The sequence below is a fragment of the Somniosus microcephalus genome, chromosome 31, assembly GCF_052327205.1.
Source record: "Somniosus microcephalus isolate GS21.2 chromosome 31, FLI_Smic_1.0, whole genome shotgun sequence".
Classification (NCBI taxonomy): Eukaryota; Metazoa; Chordata; class Chondrichthyes; order Squaliformes; family Somniosidae; genus Somniosus; species Somniosus microcephalus.
In genome coordinates, this window is record NC_141017.1 from 7,646,207 (window position 1) to 7,667,801 (window position 21,595).

The following is a 21,595-nucleotide window of genomic DNA, read 5'->3' on the forward strand; positions in this document are numbered from 1 at the left end:
GGGACAGGCTGATCATCTGGTTGCTGATTCTCTGAAAGCATAAAGGCACAACACTCGCGTTAAGGTGAGGGCAGTGGGGGCAGGAAGGGAGCAAGGAACGCAGACATTCTCAGGAGGTGGAAAGTGAGAAAGGTTTGTGGTGTGAGGGGGAAGTGGAATGAGAGAAAGAGAGGGGCTGAAGATACCGTTTTTGCCCCCATCAGGATCAACATCGCCGACGGCCACACCGCCTACCACCTGCTGCCCAATGAGTCGCAGCACTCGCTCCTGCAGGTCTGAGAGCTGCTGGAGCTGCGCATCACCCCCGCCTGTTCTCTGCTGCTCCCTCCTGTTGGAACAAATGTGTTTGAGTCAGAGTCCAACTATGTGTTTGGGCGATGTACCTGCTGTCGTTGAATAGCCGTGATTGTGGGCAAGGCGTGAGATGTGGATGTGAGTTTGAGTCGGTGAAGATGTTTGGTGGGTGAGTGGTGGGGGTGTGGTTGTTTGCGCAGTGTGCACAGACTAAGGTTCAGATGCTGGTATGTAGGAGCTGTTGAAGCATGTACTCACCCTGACCACCCGAGTGAGGTTGTTGAATTTCTTGCGGCACTGTGTCAGGCTGCATTCCACCACACTACTTGCCAAGATCTCCTGGGCCACTTCCCTCCACATTGCCCTGAACACCTGAAGTGATGGCCTCCTTCCAGTGGCCGGGAACAGCATTGCCCTCCTTCACTCCACTCCAGCCTCCAATGCCACGTCTGTGAACCGATGAGCTCTCTCCCTGGGAGTGGGAACAGCCGTATCCATCAATGGATTCACTCGCTCGCAGGTCACCTCGAAGCCAGCAACAAGCATCTACACAGTGATGCAACCTCCCCTTTAAGAGCTGGAAGGAACCAGTGTGAAGGATCATTGCTGAATGCATTGCACCTGAAAGTCAGCAGCGTTCTGCTGGTAGCGCCCCTGTCGCGCTCCACTGAGGTCATTAGCGCTTGATTTAGCGCCCCACTTCCTTCCTGGGGCGATAACCCCCAATCTAGTAGAAGTTCAGAATCCTTAGCGCCTGGCGCTAAATTTTCAAAATGTCAAAAGTTAGTGCCCAAACGGGACGATACCCAATTCACCCCCTCAATGTCTGGTTAGAGGGGATAGTTTTGTATTGAGAAACCCGAGTGAGTTTAGGACACCAGCTACACCACCGAGCTGCATCGCGCACTGCTTTCTCCCGTGTAATAAAGGGCAATGAAATGAACAAGCTTTGGAAATATTGTTCCGCAGAGTAACTATTTGTAGTGTTTTACAGATTCCCAATGTACACCTTGTGCCACCGGCTGGAAGTACTTCAGAGGCAAATGTTACTACTTTTCATCATCTGTGAGGGACTGGCATGCAGCTAACCTGCATTGCTTCTCCACCCGGTCCCACCTCATAGTCATCGACACTAAAGAGGAGCAGGTAAGGATTTGCAGTCGCACGCTGGAGCACCACCAACAGCCTTCCCCCGTCTAATTTCTACCCCCAACCCTGTTGGTCATCAGTGACCCACCCCATTGGAGGCCATCTCTGATCACTTCCTTGTATCGCTCGCCACTCACATCCCCTTTCCCCCTTCCAACCCCATTTACTTCTGTGTCCGTCCCTGGAAAAAACTCTGCCCCAAGTCATTTACAACGGCACTATCAAACTCCCAACTGTCCAGCCATTGCCCCTCCATTCACCACGACATTTCTAATCCCACCCGCACCTTTGGTGTCCTTGTCCCCATTAACACCATTATTCTCTCTCACCCTGGACATTCCCCTGTTACAGCATTCATCTCCGCTCCCTTAGGTCCAAGCGATGCAGACTAGAATGTTCGTGGTATAAAACTGATCTCACAATTCATCGCTTGATTTGGCCACATAAAGCACTATCGGGTCCTGCTCTCCTCGGCCAAAACTGGCCACTACTCCAGGATCATCCTGGAATGTAAAGTTAAAACCCGGCTTCTTTTCACTACCAACTGTCTTCTTAAACCCCTCTCCCCTGCCCCTCCACCCTCCCCTCTAACATCAAGTGTGAGGAGCGCATGGACTGAGACCATCTGTTCAGCTGCCTCTGCCTCTTCCCTCCTTTCCTCTAGCCCACCAAGTCAAACTTCCCCCAAGATTCCCCCGGCCCTAACCTTGAACTCGCATCTTTCTCTAGGCTCTCGCCTATCTCACCTCATTCCCTCTCCGAGCTCATCATGTCTATGAGACCCACCTCTTGCTCACTCTACCCTAATCCCACCAAACTGCTGACCACCCAACTTCCTTTCCTGACACTCATGTTATCTGATATTGTTGATGGTTCTCTCTCCTTAGGCACTGACCTCCTCCCCTTCAAATCTGCCGTCATCACCCCTCTCAAAAAAAAACACCCTTGACCGCTCTGTCCTTGCAAATTACCGCCCCCATTTCCAACCTCGCTTTCCTCTCCAAAGTCTTTGAACAAGCTGTTGCCTCCCAAATCCGTGGCCATCTTTCCCGGAACTCCATGTTTGAATCTCTCCAAACAGCTTTCTGCCCCTGCCACAGTACGGAAACGGCTCTTATCAAAGTCACAAATGACATCTGATATGACTGTGAAAAAGGTAAACGATCCCTCCTCGTCCTTCTCGAGCTGTCTGCAGCCTTTGACACAGTTGATCACACCATCCTCCTCCAATGCCTTTCCACCATTGTCCCGGTAGGTGGGACTGTCCTCACCTGGTTTAGTTTTTAACTGTCCAATCGTAGCCAGAGAATCTCCTGCAATGGCTTCTCTTCCCGCTCCCACACCATTACCTCTGGAGTATCCAAGGATCTATTTCCCTTATTTCTCGACCTCTCCTATTTCTCATTTACATGCTGCCCCTCGGCAACATCATCCAAAAAGTACATCAGGCTCCACATGTACACTGACGACACCCAGCTCAACCGCACAACCACATCTCTCAACCCTCCACTGCCTCTGATTTGTCACACTGCTTGTCCGACAGCCAGTATTGGATGAGTAGAAATTTCCTCCAACTGAATATTGGAAAGAACAAAGCCATTGTCTTCGGTCCCCGCCACAAGCTCCGTTCCCTAGCTATAGACTTCATCCCTGTCCCTGGCCACTATCTGAGGCTGAACAAAGCCATTGTCTTCGATCCCAACTACAAACTCCGTTCCCTAGCTATAGACTCCATCCCTGTCCCTGGCCACTATCTGAGGCTGAACCAGACTGTTTGCAACCTTGGCCTCCGATTTGACTGAACTGAGCTTAGAATCATAGAATCATAGAATGGTTACAGCACGGAAGAAGGCCATTTGGTCCCTCAAGCCTGTAAGGGGGGCATCTTTTAACTGGTTTATGGTAATTTACCTGGCCAGCAGCCTTTGCCTCTGAGCTCTGACCAATTCCAACCTTTTACCTGGCTTACGGTAATTCACCTAGTCAGCAGCCTTTTGCTGCTGCACTCTAAACCAATTTACAAACAGCGGTTTTGAATCGCTACCCCTCCTTCAGTTCTGAGTGGAGGAACTTATAATTAATATTAAAACGGACAAGTGGTTTGGATGAGAGAAAAATCAAGTTTTATTACCTAAATAAACTACAATCAAATGATAAACTATACCACATGAACACAGTAAATGCAGTAAAAGTGTATAACAAGGGGGTACAGACGGCAAAAACGAGGGATACAATGACTACAATGTTATTTAAACAATCTTAGCAATTCCCTTAAATTAGCACCCCAAACTCCTTGCTAGGTTGTCTTGTTGAGGAGTCAGAACACCCTGCTCACCTGTGGTCCAGCGAAGTAAAAAAAGAGCGATAGCTTCTCAGGAGCTATCATATATACCTGGTAAGCTCCTGCCGTTCTGCCCTGCAAGGGCTGTGTGCAAAATTCCCGCCCAAAGGTTCCAATACACAAGAGAAAGCTGTGATTGGCTAACTCAGAGTGGTTGGAATGGGTTAATGTGTCTTCCGGAGCTCCCTGGGCTGAAACAAAAGGAAATGATGGGTGATTTAAAACTCATTCATTCCTTAAAACGGCTCCCTTTCTCAGTCCAAAAGTCTCTTCTGCAGTTTAGATGTGTCCACTTGATATACAAACAAATGTTAATAGCATTCAATTGCTTTGTAAACAAAGCATTGTCCTGTGGTCATCTGGAACCACAATTGATTGACAGTCTTGAGTGCTTAGCAAACAAAGTTCCTTTGTTCATGCTGGCAGTTTCAAGCACTTGATCTTAAGAGTCTACATTGTAGAACATTTTGTAAACAGGCATCGATTGTCCTGCTGCAGGGGGGGTGGGGACTCCCCTTTGATTGGCAGCTCCATTGACCCTTACTTCCAGACACAGAAAGCTACTTTCCAAGTCCTTTGTCTTCGGCCATGTGGTGCGACTGCCATTTTTATCCCTGGAAATTTAAAAGCCCAACGCCCAGGGATTCTTTAATCAAAAAAAATAATCTTCAGAACTGTAAATTATTACGAATTCTTACAGTCCACCCTTGGATACTTCCAGCTTGCTTGTAGTATCCTCTTGAAGAAATGAGCAATAATTTCTGACCCCTCACAAACAACCATCCCCTGTATTTACCTAATAGCTACTTACCACTAAATCCCCTGACCCGTCTACTTCCCTTAAATTCGAGAAAAAAAAACCATGGTATGGTAGGCATCTTACAGATACATCAATTTACAATAAGGGATCTCATACCCCTACATGATTGTAAAATTATACAATGTAATCCAAATTTACCAACACCTTTTACATCATAACTTATTACAAAATGTTGCAATCTTAGTTACACAATGTAATCAAAATGATCCCAAGCATGGAGAGGGTCCAACGCCTCTGCTCGACTTGGAACTATGAAACAAAATACAAAAAATCATTAAACATTTGAAACAACATGCTTAAATAAACCCCGACCATCATGTGCCAATGATGGGTCGCAAAATTCGAGTGGGTGTTGCTCCTCCCACCCGGGCAGTAAAAGTACCTCCCACCCCCCTTTGATTGTCTTAAACTTTAAAACAGGCAGAATGGATTTACAGACCAGCCTGCTCCACCAGCCCCAAGCCATTCCCTTGTCCCTGTGTGGAGGCAGGGTACCCCTCATGTATAAAATTCCCTGGCACAGACCGAGACCGGGGAGTATGGGATCATGATTCCCAGTCCCTCCCCCTCCCATCTTCCCTTGACTGGCTGCAGAAAATGATGGGTGCCTATGTGGCAGCACTCCCTGGCCCCACACTGATACTTGGATCCCAGATCCAGCCACCCACTCATCCTTCCCAGCCACACTTACCCTCTTTGCCCGTGGGCCCCCGGGTGAGTTCCTCCCTCCCCCGACCGCACCCACGCGACTCTTGGATCTCCCCCTCCTCTATACAATCTTTCCCGGGCCATCAACACCCACCCCCGAGGAACGCGTCCCTATCACAAGGCGCCCGCGCTTCCCCATCATGACTCCTCAACAGCGAGGTCTCCCGCAAGTGAACTTCAGTCAGGATGGTGCTGGGTTGGGGGCCGTGCCCCACCCAGCTGGGGCCATCTCCTCCCCATAGGAGGAGTAGGCAAGTTCCTCCAGACCCTGTCCTGTTTTTCCCGAAGGTCACTGCGGGGTCTCCTGGATTCGTCCAGTGGCAAGGTGATCCCCAACATTCTGTATCCGTATCTTCATTCGATGCCCAGCTCGGGCTGGGTGAACATGGCTGCTTCATTTTCCAATCTCCTGCAAAAACTTAAAAGGACATGCAGCCAGGTCTCACTGACCTGCTGCCTTAGGTGGAGACATGGTCGGGTCCCTCGACCTCGGACCAAAATACAAACATTTGTCACACATGTAAACTTAAACTCTTTAAACTTAAACTTAAAGCTAGTTATATCAACAAAACTTAAAATACACCTTAAAAGCACACTATATTCACACCAAAGCTATAATACAAATGCCACCCATCTCCGGACAGCCAGGCTAATCTCTGGCATGGTCACAGATTGCTGCTGGCTGCAGCGAAGCTGGACTGTCTCCTGTCTCTGGTCCCCCGCAGCTCATGGCTGTTGAGTGGGGACCCCTGCCCTTTGGCTTCTCCCCGGTTTGGGAGATTGCTCTTACTCCACTGTAAAGTGGGTGACCATCTTGTCTTGGGGCATCTCTGTGGGGGAAACTTTGGCTGGCGGACCCTGAGCCAGGGTCGCAGCCCTAGTTGGCTGGGAACCTTCTCCCCCATGTCCAAAACCTGTTACCAGCTCCCCTGCAAGAGGAATTGCTATCCCTGCCCACCCAGGGTCCCACATCATGGGGGGTACCACTCTGGAGGGGGGCTGGGAAGTTGGTCCCTTTAAACAGGCCATTGCGCCTGCGTGGATCTCCTCCCGAATCCCGCGGCAGGGGCTGTGAAGCCTGTGTCTTCAAGCAAGCAAGTGCGCCTGCGCAAACCTCCTGAAAAAGAGCCGCTGTGGTCCCGCCGGCAACTGCGCATGTGCAAACCTCCTCCTCGGAGTCCCGCTGCAGAGGCTGTGAAGCCTCTGGCTTCAAACAGGCAGCTGCGCCTGCGCGGCAAAACTTAGGAAGAGCCGCTGGGGTGCCGCAGGTGACTGCGCCTGCGCGAACAAACTCTTTAAAGGGCTGGGGAACTGCTACACCAGTGCAGGTAACCGCGCCTGCGCGTTCGGTTTCTTTAAAAAAGGTTGGAAGAACCGCTGGGTCTTCCAAGCAGGCTTCTGCGCCTGCGCGTTTAAACTGAGCAGCAGGGATCTTTAAATGTCCGACTGCGCCTGCGCGCTCGGCCTCACTGTGAGCAAGAGCCGCTGGGGGTTCCAGGTCCGCAACTGCGCCTGCGCGAACCTGGTGTTGGGAAACCTCTTCCCTCAGCCGCACAGCTGCGCCTGCACGGCCCTCCTTTTGGCAAAACTCTCCCCTCAGGCGCGCGACCGCGCCTGTGCAGGAAAACTGAAAAGGATCCGCTGGGGGTACGGGCTGTGGAACCGCGCTTGCGTGAACCTGATCCTGGCAAAACTCTCCCCTCAGGCGCACGACTGCGCCTGCGCGAACCTTCTGTTCAGAAGACTGGGGGATTCCAGTCTCCAGACCAGCGACTGCGCATGCGCGAGCAGTCTCCAAGTGATCTGTGAATGGATGGGCAGCAGCCTGCTGATTTCTGATCCCAGGCTGCTGTTTCTCCATTTCTAAGCCACATAACCTTTCCAAATTTAAACTTTGGTTTGAATTTACACTTTGGCCAACATTTAGGTCCCACTGGGGCGGGGAAGTGTCCCAATTTGTGGGCTGGACAACTTTACCCTTAAAACAAGCCACAGTGCCTGTCTTTACAGGCGGTGAACCTGAACTTGTCTGGTGGGCAAACTCATGTTCTCTTACCCGGGTGGCTTTAAATGGGGAATTTTGGACTTGGACCTGCCTTTGGTCTGGGGCCAATACTATCCCCAGTGTGCCTCCCTTGTCCTGGATTTCTGCTACTGGACCTGTTCTACAGGGGCCATGATCTACTTCCTCAATCCTTAGGTCCCAGGCCAGCTTATAAGCTGCCTTTACCTCCCTAACCTTCTCCTCCTGCTCTGTTACTTCTGAGGTGAGGTGGGCATTCTCTTCCCGCAGTCTCATCTCGCTCCTCTTTACTCCTATAATTTGGTACTTTAGGAATTCTATCTCGTTCCTTACATGGCTTTTTCCCTCGCTAGCTTCTTGGGTGAGGTGTGCGATTTCCTCCTGTAGCCTCATCTCACAGTCCCTTGCCTCTGTGACTTCCTGCACAAGGCACTCTATAAATGCCTGGCATTTCGTGACCTCTAGTATGAGGCGTGCATTCTCCCGCACCCTCATTCCACTAGCTCTGGCCTCATACACCCCCTGCAACCCTCTTCTCACCCTTCTTAACCCAGCCACCTATACCATGATAGGTCAGCCTACACGCTGCTGCTAACGTCCGCGGGGCTACCCACATACTGAAAACAACGAGAGAAACAAGAGCTGATGCTTTCTTCAGATCCAGACCACTTATCATATCAAGAACGGCCTCTTGTCCTGCTGTGGTCGCCATTTTGTAAGGGGGGGCTTCTTTTAACTGATTTAAGGTAATTTACCTGGTCAGGCAGCTTTGCCTGCACTCTGGCCAATTTCCAATAAACCAATTTTCAAAAAGCAGTTTCGAATCGCTACCCCACCTTCCAGTTCTGACAAGAGGACTTATAATTAATGATATATTAAAACGAACAAGTGGTTTTGATGTGAGAAAGTCAAACTTTTATTAAACTAAAGAAACTATAAATCAAATATTAAACTATACCACACGAGCACAGTAATTACAGTAAAATTGCTTAAATGGGGGGAAACAGACGGCAAAAACGAGGGGTAAGTAGCTACAATGTTCATTAAACAATCTTAACAATATCCCCTTAATTACCATCCCCTAACACCTTACTAGGCTGCTTTGCTGAAGAGTCAGGCACTCTGCTCACATGTGGTCCAGCGAAGTGAGAGAGAGAGAGAGAGAAAGAAGCTCACCTGTGGTCCCAGGAAGTAAAGAGCGCGATAGCTTCTCAGGAGCTATCATATATACCTTGTGAGCCCCCTCCCCCCTCTGCTGTTTGCCTGTCTGGGAAATTCGCACCTAAAAGGTTCCAATTCACAAGAGAAAAGTTGTGATTGGCTAACTCAAAGTGGTTGGACTGGGTTAGTGTCTGCACTGTGGGGCCGAAATGATCCCGCCCACATCCGGAGTGCACCTGGGCTAAAACAAAAGAAAATGCAACAGCCCTATTGTCCAGAATGCTAGGTGATTTAAACACATTCAATGCTTAAACAGCTCCCATTCAAGGTCCGGTTCCGCAGTTTCAATGTCTCATTGACTGAGAGAACTCCTTGAATGCTGTGTAAACATAGCAGTTACAAATCGATTGTCTTGCGGTCAATTCTCAAGTGGGCAATTGCTTAAGTCAATCAACAAACCTTGCCTCTGAAGAGAAAGGGGAACCTCCCTGTTTTGATTGACAGGTCTTTCACACAGACACGTTACAAGCTGTACAGGCTTTCCAAACCCCACGGTTCTTGGCCAATGCTTTCTGTGGCCATTTTAAAACCTTTGTGATTGCCCAAACTCCAGGGAACGATTTTATTAAGATGTACTGTCTCAAGGTGTGTGAATATTTTCCACAGAATCCCTCGACTCCTGTGTTGTCCAGGTTCTTTCCATCTCAGAGCAGTCTTTTTGCGGTTGTAGGCACATTTTAAAACATTGTAGACAAGTCACATCACCCAATTCTTCGTCCACGATGTGGACCAATCTTTTCAATCTTCAGGGAAAAATAGAGGAAATTTTGCGACCCCTACAAGCCCGTGCCAACTCTCAACTAGTCCCACTCCCACGCCCTTTCCCCTGCAAATGTTTTTCCTTCAGATACTTATCCAACTCCCTTTTGAAAGATAAGATTGAGCCTGCCTCCACCACCCTTTCAGGCAGTGAATTCCAGATCCTAACCACTCGCTGCGTAAAAAAGTTTTTTCTTACGTCGCCTTTGGTTCTTTTGCCAATCAGCTTAAACCTGTGTCCTCTGGTTCTCAACCCTTCTGCCAATGGGAACAGTTTCTCTCCATCTACTCTGTCCAGACCCCTCATGATATTGAACAACTCTATCAAATCTCTTCTCAATCCTCTCTGTTCCAAGGAGAACAACCCCAGCTTCTCCAATATATCAATGTAACTAAAGTCCCTTATTCCTGGAATCATTCTCATAAATCTTTTCTGCACCCTCTCTAAGGCCTTCACATCCTTCCTAAAGTGTGGTGCCCAGAATTGGACACAGTACTCCAGTTGGGGCCAAACCAGTGTTTTATACAGGTTCATCATAATTTCCACACTTTTGTACTCTATACCTCTATTCATTAAGCCTTTTTAACTGCTTTCTCAACCTGCCCTGCCATCTTCAACAGGTCTCTCTGTTCGTGCACCCACTTCAGGATTGTACTATTTATATGCCCTCTCATTCTTTCTACCAAAATGTATGTCACACTTTTCTGCGTTAAATTTCATCTGTCACATGTCCGCCCATTTCACCAACCTGTTTATGTCTTCCTGAAGTCTATCACTCTCCTCCTCACTGTTCACTATACTTCCAAGTTTTGTGTCATCTGCAGATTTTGAAATTGTGCCCTGTACACCCAAGTCATTAATATACATCAAGAAAAGCAGTGGACCTAGACTGACCTCTGTGGAACACCACTGTATACCTTCCTCCAGTCTGAAAAACAACCGTTCACCACTACTCTCTGTTTCCTGTCACTTAAGCCAATTCCATATCCATGCTGCCACTGTCGCTTTTATTCCGTGGGCTTCAACTTTGCTGGCTAGCCTATTATGTGGCACTTGGTCGAATGATTTTTGGAAATCCATGTACACTACGTCAACTGCATTACCCTCATCAACCCTCTCTGTTACCTCATCAAAATACTCGATCAAGATGGCTTCCGACCCCATATGTGCTCCACCACCAAAACGGTCTACTTCCACCTCCGAAACATCACCCGTCTCCACACCTGCCTCAGCTCATCTTCTGCTGAAACCCTCATCCATAGCTTTGTTGCCTTCGGACTTGACTATTCCAAGCTCCCCTGGCCAGACTCCCACATTGCACCCTCCGTAAAGTTCAGCTCAGCCAAAACTCTGCTCCCGGTATCCTAACTCGAAGCAAGTCCCGTTCACCCAAACACCCTGCTCACTGACCTACATTGGGTCCCAGTCCAGCAACGCCTCGATTTGAAATTGTCACCCTTATATTGAAATCCCTCCATGGCCTCGCCCCTCCTTATCTCTGTAACCTCCTCCAGCCCCACAACCCTCTGAGATCTCTGTGCGATTCAATTCTGGTCTCTTGCACACCCCTGATTTCCATTGCCCCATCATTGGCGGTCGTGCCTTCAGCTGTCTAGGTTCTAAGCTCCAGAATTCCTTCTATAACCTTCTCCAACTCTCTCTCCTCCTATAAGACCCTCCTTAAAACCGACCTCTTTGACCAAGCTTTTGGTCACCTGCCTTAATGCGTCCAATTTTTCTGCTTACGCTCATGTGAAGCGCTTTGGGACATTTTACTACCTTAAAGGCGTTGTATAAATGCAATACAAAAGCAAAATACTGCGGATGCTGGAAATCTGAACTAAACACAGACAATGTTAGAAATACTCAGCAGGTCAGGCAGCATCCGTGGAGAGAGAAACAGAGTTAACATTTCAGGTCAATGACATTTCATCAGAACTAGAAAAAGTTCTAGATGTAACCGGTTTTAAGCAAGTACAGAGGCAGTGAAAGGGAGCAGGGGAGGGAAAAAGCAAAAGGGAAGGTCTGTGATAGAGTGGAAGACAGGAGAGTTTAAATGACAAAAGGGATGATGGTGCAAGGCAAAAGGAGATGGTAGTGGGATAAGTAAAGAAACAAAAGATGGGTCTAGAAGAGGTGTAAATGGGAATAGCAGAATCATCAACAGCTGCCATCCAAAAGAATGGGGGCAGAGGTTATGATCTGAAAATGTATAAATACAAGTTGTTATTGTTGTTGTTGTCAGTGCCCCACCACTCTTGACGTTTATGTTCAAGCCTGGATACAGTTCCATGGGCCCATTACCTCACGCAATGACCATATGTGAACTTAAACAGTGCATGTTGGCAGGCTATTCAACCATAAGAGAACCATAGGGAACAGGCTATTTTAGATCTAGTATTGTGAAATGTGACAGGGTTAATTAACAATCTTGTCGTGAATGATCCTCTTGGGAAGAGTGATCATAATACGATAGAATTTCATATGGAGTTTGAGAGTGATGTGATTAAGTCAAAAACTAGGGTCTTAAATTTAAACAAAGACAATTACATAATTACAAGGGGTGAGTTGGCTAAGATAAATTTGGATATTAGAATAAAAGATATGAAGGTAGATAAGCAATGGCAAATACTTAAAGACACAATACATAATTCTCACAAACATACATTCCCTTGAGGAATAAAAACTCCACTGTAAAAGTGGTCCAACTTGGCTAACTAGAGAAGTTAAGGATAGTATTAGATTGAAAGCACAGGCTTACAAAGTTTCCAAAAAGAGTAGTAAGCCTGAGGATTGGGAGGCTTATAAAAATTTGCAAATGTTACCATGAAATTGATAAAGAGGGAGAAAATAGACTATGAGAGTAAACTAACAAGAAATATAGAAAAAGATTGTAAGAGTTTCTACAAGTATATAAAAAGAAAGAGATTAGCAAAAGTAAACATGGGTCCCTTAGAGGCAGAGACAGGAGAAATTATAATGGGGAATAAGAAAATGGCAGAGAGGTTAAACAAATATTTTGAATCTGTCTTCACAATAGAAGACACAAAAAACATATTGGAAATAGTGGGGAACCAAAGTTTTAATGGCAGCGAGAAACTTAAAGTAATTAATATTAGTAATGACAAAGTACTGGAGAAATTAATGGGACTTAAAGCCAACAAATCCCTAGTAACTGATGGCCTACATCCTCGGGTTTCGAAAGAGGTGGCTGCAGAAATAGTGGATGTATTGGTTGTGATCTTCCAGAATTCCCTAGATTCTAGAACAGTCCCCGTGGATTGGAAGGTAACACATGTAACCCCACTTCTAAAGAAAGGAGGGAAAGAGGAAACGGAATGATAGACCAGCTAGTCTGAGATCAGTAGTAGTGAAAATGCTAGAATCTATTTATTAGGGGCATGGTAACAAGGCACTTAGGAAATCATAATATTATTGGACAGAGTCAACAAGGTTTTATGAAAGGGAAATCGTGTTTGGACAAATCTATTAGATTTTTTAGGGTGTAGCTAGCAGGGTAGACAAGGGGGAACCAGTGCATGTAGTACATTTGGACTTTCAAAAGGCATTTGTTAAGGTGCCACACAAGAGGTTGTTACACAAGTTAGAGCTCGTGAGATTGGGGGTAGTATATTCGCTTGGATTGAGGATTGGTTTATGGATAGTAAACAGAGAGTAGGAATAAATAGGTAATTTTCGGGTTGGCAGGTTGTAACTAGTGGAGTGCCGCAAGGATCAGTGCTTTGGCCTCAGCTATTACAATATATATCAATGCCTTAGATGAGGGGACCGAGTGTACTGTATCCAAGTTTGCTGATGATACAAAGTTAGGTGGGAAAGTAAGCTGTGAGGAGCGCGCAAAGAGGCTGCAATGAGATATAGACAGGTTAAGTGAGTGAGTATATGGTGACAGATGGAGTATAATGTGTGGGAATTTGAAATTATCCACTTTGGTAGGAAGAATAGAAAAACAGTCTATTTTTTAAAAGGTGAGAGATTAGTAAATGTTGGTATGCAGAGGGATTTGGGTGTCCTTGTACATGAATCACAGAAATTGAACATGCATGTACAGCAAGCAATTAGGGAGGCAAATAGTATGTTAGCTTCTATTGCAAGGGGGTTGGAGTATAAGAGTAAGGAAGTCTTGCTGCAATTATATAGGGCTTTGGTGAGACCACACCTGGAGTACTGTTCACAGTTTTGGTCTCCTTACATACCTTCAATAGGTATGTGAAAAGGAAAAGACCGGTGAAGGTAAATGTAGGTCCTTTACAGTCAGAGACAGGAGAATTTATAATGGGGAATGAGGAAATGGCAGAGAAATTAAATAAATACTTTGTTTCTGTCTTCACGGAGGAAGACACAAAAAACCTCCCAGAAATACGAGAAAACCAAGGGTGTGGCGAGAATGAGGAACTTAAAGAAATTATTATTTGTAAAAAAACAGTACTAGCAAAATTAATGGGACTAAAAGTCAATAAATCCCAAAGACCAGATGACCTACATCCTAGGGTTTTGAAAGAGGTGGCCATTGGGATAGTGGATGGATTGGTTGTCATCTTCCAAAATTCTATAGATTCTGGAACGGTTCCTGCAGATTGGAGGATAGCAAATGTAACCCCGCTATTTAAGAAAGGAGGGAGAGAGAAAACGGGGAACTACAGACCTGTTAGCCTCACATCAGTAGTTGGGAAAATGTTGGAATCTATTATAAAGGGCACTTAGAAACTAATAGTAAGATTGGGCAGAGTCAACATGGATTTATGAAAGGGAAACCCTGTTCGACAAACCTATTGGAGTTCTTTGAGGATGTAACTAGTGGAGTAGACAAAGGGGAACTGGTAGATGTGGTGTATCTGGATTTTCAAAAGGCCTTCGATAAGGTCCCACAGAAGAGGTTGGTGAACAAAATTAGGGCACATGGAATTGGAGGTAATTTACTAGCATGGATTGAGAATTGGTTAACAGACAGAAAACAAAGAGTAGAGATAAACGGGTCTTTTTCAGGATGGCAGGCTGTGACTAGTGGGGTACCGCAAGGATCGGTGTTTGGGCCCCAGCTATTCACAATCTATATCAATGATTTGGATGAGGGGACTAAATGCAACATTTCCAAATTTGCTGATGATACAAAGCTAGGTGGCAGTGTCAGTTGTGAAGAGGATGTGAAGAGGCTTCAAGGGGATCTCGACAGGTTCAGTGAGTGGGCGAGAAGATGGTAGATGGAATATAATGTGGATAAATGTGAAGTTACCCACTTTGGTAGAAAAAACAGAAAGGCAGAGTATTTCCTAAATGGTGAAAGATTGGGGAATGCAGATGCACAAAGGAACTGGGTGTCCTTGTACATGAGTCACTGAAAGTGAATGTGCCGGTGCAGCAAGCCATTAGGAAGGCAAATGGTATGCTGGCCTTCATTACAAGAGGATTTGAGTACAGGAGTAAAGAAGTCTTACTCCAATTATATAGGGCCTTGGTGAGACCACACCTGGAGTATTGTGTACAATTTTGGTCTCCTTACCTAAGGAAGGATATACTTGCCATAGAGGGAGTGTAACGAAGGTTCACGAGATTGATTCCTGGGATGGCGGGACTGTCGTATGAGAAGAGATTGAGTAAACTAGGCCTATATTCTCTTGAATTCAGAAGAATGAGAGGGGATCCCATTGAAGCATACAGAAATATTACAGGGCTTGATAGGGTGGATGCTGGGAGAACGTTTTCCTTGGCTGGGGAGTCTAGAACCAGGGGCCACAGCCTCAGGATAAAGGGTAGGCCATTCAGGACTGAGATGAGAAGAAATTTCTTCACTCAGAGGGTGGTGAATCTTTGGAATTCTCTACCCCAGAGGGCTGTGGAGGCTCAGTCATTGGGTATATTCAAAACAGAAGTCAATAGATTTCTGACTAGTAAGGGCATCAAGGGATATGGCGATAGGGCTGGTGAATGGAGTTGAGGCAGGAGATCAGCCATGATCTCACTGAATGGCAGAGCAGGCTCGAAGGGCCGAATGGCCTACTGCTCCTATTTCTTATGTTCTGATGTTCTTACCTAAGGAAGGATATACTTGCCTTAGAGGGAGTGCAGCAAAGGTTCACTAGACTGATTCCTGAGATGAGAGGGTAGTCTTACGAAGAGAGATTGAGTAGATTGGGCCGATATTCTCTGGAGTTTAGAAGAATGAGAGGTGATCTCATTGAAATGTATAAAACCCTTAGGGAGTTTGACAGGGAAGATTCTGGGAGGTTGTTTCCCCTGGCTTGAGAGTATAGAACTAAGGGTCACAGTCTCAGAATAAGGGGTCTGCTAATTAGAACTGAGATGAGGAGAAATTTCTTCACTCAGAGGGTAGTGAATCTTTGGAATTCTCTACCCCAGAGGGCTGTGGAGGCTCAGTCGTTGAGTATATTCAAGACTGAGATTGATTTTTGGATACTAAGGGAATCAAGGGATAGGGCGGCAAAGTGCAGCTGAGCTGGAAGATCAGCCATGAACTTATTGAATGATGGAGCAGGCTCAAGGGGCCGTATGGCCTAATCCTGCTCCTATTTCTTATATTGTTAATCGGCAGCACCGCCAGATGTCCACACACACACATTCCAGCAGGGATCACCGTTTAATGATCGGGAACAGGAATTCTTTCAGTTTTGTTTCTTCCTGCCTAGCCGAACAACAACTTGCATTTATATAGCACCTTTAACATAGTGAAATGTCACAAGATGCCTCGCAGCAGCATAATCAGACAAAACTACAAGATCACGCTGTAATTGCACTCTGCTGGCAGTGGTAGCGCTGCAGCATGACCAGTGGCAGGAGGGTGTAATTACAGCGTGAAATGTTGACATAGCCATTTTCCATTATAAATGTGGACAGAGGAATTTAAAATGGAAAATATATAAAAATAAGGAGAGAATATAAGATTCTAAAATGGGAACCAAATTGCGGTCCAAAACCCCTCCAGCACTACTTCACCCGAAGACTTTCTGTGTGCAATGCCACACAATTAGTTCATTTTAAAATATTGTGATGGTGATCAATTTTTACGTTAATATGTGTTGATTTTTTTTTTAAATTGTAGAATTTTATGAGCGCCAACATACAGAATCAGCACCACTGGATAGGGCTCAGTGACCTTACTGTGGAAGGGCAATGGCACTGGGTCGATGAGACTGACAGTAAAACCACCGGAACGTAAGTTTGAAACGTTGCTGCTATATGGTCGCACTTTCTCCCAACTCACAGCAGAGAAGGGTTTTACGTAAGCACGGACTGCAGCGGTTCAAGAAGGTGGCTCACCACCACAATTAGCAATTAGGGATGGGCAATAAATGCTGGCCTTGCCAGCGATGCCCGCTTCCCATGATAGAATTACAAAAAAGCAGACCGAGTGCCCTCCATTGCAAGGCTGGTGTGGCACTGAACCAGGAAAATCCCAGGTTCCAATCCTTGCTCCGAGTCAGATTCGCTATTCCTATTCGAGGTGGAGGTATAGGCACGATTCACCACTGTGACCCTGGGCTAGGCGGGAGCAAAGAAAACCCGCCCGCATTCCTGCCCCTAAACACTTAGCGGTGATTCCTGCTGGAATGTGTGTGCACGCGTGGACACCTGGCTTGGCTGTACAGCCTGCCAGCACTCGCTGTTTAGGTTCGCACATGGTCACTTGAGTGTGGCAATGGGCGGCAATGGTGCCCATGGAACTGTACCCGGGCATGAGTCAGTTCCTGCAGGAGAAGCATTGAGAGAGTCAGAGGGGAATAAAGGAACTAAGACCGGAGTGGGGCCACTGATCACCAAGAGGGGATTCGGCCCCTCGAGACTGCTCCTCTTTGAAAGAGCAATTCCATTAGTCCCACCTTCCTGCTCTTTCTCCACAGCCCTGAACATTTTCCCCCTTTAAGTATTTATCCACTGGCGATCTGGGAATGTTTTCCTTATTTTACGGAAAATGTAGAGGCAGATAATTGACAGATACATTCCTTCGGTTAAAGCACAATGCAACGCTGCTTGAACATCATTAAATCACATCTGTCATCTTTCAAAAGCTTAGATCCCGTGCAAATAGGTTGTTTAACATTTGTTAATACTCGGTCAATTCTACCGAGCCCGACAAACCTGGGCTGAGCCACGTCTCCTTGCTCTCTGGTTGATTCTCCTGCCATTCTCTGCATTGCAGGTTCTGGGCACCTGGGGAGCCCAATAATGCAGACAAAGGCGAACACTGCGCTCACACATTCAGCAACGGACAGTGGAACGATAACAGATGCGCGAACACCTATAAATGGATCTGTGAACGTCCCTCATTTTCATATTTCATGAATTAACCAGAAGTGAGAATGTGCCGACACTGGCTCTGCTGAAGGTGCTGCAGGAAATGGTCGTAACAAACAAAGCTCAAAGTGGGAAAGATGGGGAGTGGGAGGGGGGAGGGGGAAGGGGGGATTTGTGAGGTGGGGATTTGTGGGGAGGGGGATTTGTGGGGAGGGGATTTGTGGGGTGGGGGTTTGTGGGGAGGGGGAGGGGAGGAGGGGGAAGTGAGGGCGGTCAGTGCTGGGAATCTCTGTCACCCTGGGTGCTACAGTTGGCCTCAGTACCTCTGGCTGGTGAGTGGCGGTAAATCGAGCAGCGTTCTTCCGATCCGTCGCCATCCCCTGAACCCAGGGAAGTGGGTAAGGACCAGAACCAGGAGCAGGCTCGGCTGCGATGCTCCTCACCATCGAATAGCCAGAAGACACTCAATGTCTCAACACATGAAGAATGGCACTAGAGGGTTCCTGACAATGGAGATTCCACAGCCTGAGTGAAGGGGTGAGTGGGAAAAGAGATTAAAACTTGCTGAGGTGCAGCCGCACAATCCCCCTTCTCATCCCCCTCCTCCTCTCCAACTCCCATCCCCTCCTTCTCCTCCCCCTCCTCCCCTCCTTCCCTCCTCCTCCGCCTCCTCCTCCCCTCATTCTCCTCCCCCTCACCCCCTCCCTTTCCCGGGATTAATGTGAACGAAGGGTAATTTCTGTTGAAGAATGCGTTGAGGAGAACGAGGTGTTGAAGTGGGTTGGACTCTGGGCCTTTCACCTCTGTGGGGGGCCTGGGTTCAAACCCACCTCTCGAGAGATGGACGTCCCCACTGACTGTAGGATCTCAGAGACGCCGTAATTGTGACATAAGAACATAAGAAGTAGGAGCAGGAGTAGGCCATACGGCCCCTCGGGCCTGCTCCGCTATTCAATAGGATCATGGCTGATCCGAACCTAGACTCACGTCCACTTCCCTGCCTGCTCCCTGTAACCCCTAATTCCCTTATCAGCTAGGAAACTGTCTATCTCCGTTTTAAATTTATTTAATGTCGCAGCTTCCACAGCTCTCTGAGGTAGCAAATTCCATAGATTTACTACCCTCTGAGTGAAGAAGTTTCTCCTCATCTCAGTTTTGAAACGGCAGCCCCTTATTCTAAGATTATGCCCCCTAGTTCTAGTCTCACCCATCAGTGGAAACATCCTCCCCACATCCACCCGATCAAGACCCCTCACAATCTTATATGTTTCGATAAGATCGCCTCTCATTCTTCTGAATTCCAATGCGTAGAGGCCCAACGTACTCAACCTTTCCTCATAAGTCAACCCCTCATATCCAGAATCAACCGAGTGAACCTTCTCTGAACTGCCTCGAGAGCAAGTATATCTTTTCTGAAATATGGAAACCAAAACTGTACGCAGAATTCCAGGTGTGGCCTCACCAGTACCCTGTATAACTGAAGCAAGACTTCCCTGCTTTTATACTCCATCCCCCTTGCAATAAAAGACAAGATTCCATTGGCCTTCCTGATCACCTGCTGTACCTGCATACTAACCTTCTATGTTTCATGCACCAGGACCCCCAGATCCCTTTGTACTGTAGCACTTTGCAGTTTCTTTCCATTTAGATAATAACTTGCTCTTTGATTTTTTCTGCCAAAGTGCCTAACCTCACACTTTCCAACATTATATTACATATGCCAAATTTCTGCCCACTCACTTAGCCTGCCTATGTCCTTTTGCAGGTTATTTATGTCCTCCTCAGTCACTGCTTTCCCTCCCATCTTTGTATCGTCGGCAAACTTGGATATGTTGCACTTGGTCCCTTCCTCCAAATCGTTAATATAGATTGTAAAGAGTTGGGGTCCCAGCACTGACCCCTGCGGAACACCACTAGTTACTGATTGCCAACCTGTGAATGAACCATTTATCCCAACTCTCTGTTTTCTGTTAGATAGCCAATCTTCCACCCATGCCAGTATATTACCCCCAATCCTGTGATTTTTTATCTTGTGCAGTAATCTTTTGTGTGGCACCTTGTTAATGTATTACAAGCCAAATGTATGTTGAATGTTTAAATGTCTTAATCTAAATGTACACTCTCGGGAGCCACAACCCTACATTTCGTTGTACTGCACTTGTGCACTAACAATGACAATAAAAGTTGATTTTGATTTTTTTTTGTTGTTGATTTTTTTGGAAGTCCAAATACACCACATCCACTGGTTCCCCTTTATCCACTTTGTTTGTTACGTCCTCAAAGAATTCGAGCAAATTTGGCAAACATGACTTCCCCTTCATAAAACCATGCTGACTCTGTCCGATTAAATTATGCTTATCCAAATGCCCTGTTACTGCTTCCTTAATAATGGACTCCAACATTTTACCAACCACAGATGTCAGGCTAACTGGTCTATAGTTTCCAGCCTTTTGTCTACCTCCCTTTTTAAATAAGGGCATTACATTAGCCGTTTTCCAATCTGCTGGGACCTTTCCTGAATCCAGGGAGTTTTGGAAAATTACCACCAATGCATCTGCAATCCCTACCGCTACTTCTCTCAAAGACCCTAAGATGTAAGCCATCAGGTCCAGGGGATTTATCCGCCTTTAGTCCCATTATCTTACCGAGCACCATCTCCTTAGTGATTTTAATTGTGTTTAGCTCCTCCCCCCCCATAGCCCCCTATTTGTCCAGTGTTGGGATATTTTTAGTGTCCTCTACTGTAAAGACTGATACAAAATATTTGTTCAGCGTATTTGCCATCTCCATGTTCCCCACTACTAATTTCCTGGTCTCGTCCTCTAAGGGACCAACATTCACTTTAGCCACCCTTTTTCTTTTTATATAACTGTAGAAACTCTTGCTATCTGTTTTTATATTTTTTGCTAGTTTACTTTCATAATCTATCTTCCCTTTCCTAATTAATCTTTTAGTTATTCTTTGCTGGCTTTTAAATGCTTCCCAATCTTCTATCCTCCCACTAGATTTGGCTACTTTATATGTCCTTGTTTTCAGTCGGATACTATCCTTTATTACTTTACTTAGCCACGGATGGCTGTCTTTTCTTTTACGCCCCTTTTTCCTCAGTGGAATATATTTTTCTTGAAAGTTGTGAAATATCTCCTTGAATGTACACCACTGACCATCTTCAAAGAAAGGTGACAAATCCGATTGTGGTAATTACAGAGGAGTTTCCCTGCTGTCTGCCACAGGGAAAGTCATCGCAAAAATCCTCCTCAATCGCCTTCTCCCAGTGGCTGAAGAGCTCCTCCCAGATTCGCAATGCGGATGCCGCCCACTAAGGGGCACAATGGACATGATCTTCACCACACGTCAACTACAAGAGAAACGCAGGGAACAGCACCAACCACTGTACATGGCCTTCTTTGACCTCACAAAGGTCTTCGACATCATCAACCATGAGGGATTATGGAGTGTCCTCCTCAAATTCGGCTGCCCTCAAAAGTTTGTCACCATCCTCCGCCTGCTTCACGACAACATGCAAGCCATGATCCTGACCAATGGATCCACCACAGGCCCAATTCACGTATGGACTAGGGTCAAGCAAGGCTGTGTCATCGCACCAACACTCTTCTCGATCTTCCTGGCTGCAATGCTCTATCTCACCCTCAGTAAGCTCCCTGCTGGAGTGGAGCTAATCTACAGGACAAACGGGAAACTGTTCAACCTCCGTCACCTCCAGTCCAGGTCCAAGGTTGTCCCATCCTCTGTCATCGAATTACAGTATGCAGATGACGCTTGCGACTGCGCACACTCTGTGGCCGAATTCCAAACCATCGTCAACACCTTCACCGAAGCGTACGAGAGCATGGGCCTTACACTAAACATCCGTAAGACAAAGGTCCTCTACCAACCTGCCCCCACTACACAGTACTGCTCCCCGATTATCAAAATCCATGAAGAGGCCTTGGACAACGTGGACCAATTTCCATACCTCGGGAGCCTACTGTCAACAAGGGCAGACAT

The 21,595-nt window shown here is 46.6% G+C and overlaps 1 protein-coding gene across 1 annotated transcript in view; it reads left to right on the plus strand.

The window, feature by feature from the left end:
- LOC147097553 (C-type lectin domain family 10 member A-like) overlaps nt 1–17,725 on the plus strand; it is a 139,864-nt gene extending 122,139 nt beyond the window's left edge. The window contains exons 9-11 of the mRNA XM_085971511.1: nt 1,289–1,440; nt 16,395–16,507; nt 17,493–17,725. Coding sequence (XP_085827637.1) covers nt 1,289–1,440; nt 16,395–16,507; nt 17,493–17,640 — 413 coding nt within the window. The 3' untranslated portion in view covers nt 17,641–17,725. The remainder of the gene's footprint in view (nt 1–1,288; nt 1,441–16,394; nt 16,508–17,492) is intronic.
- Nucleotides 17,726–21,595: the final 3,870 nt, after the last annotated feature.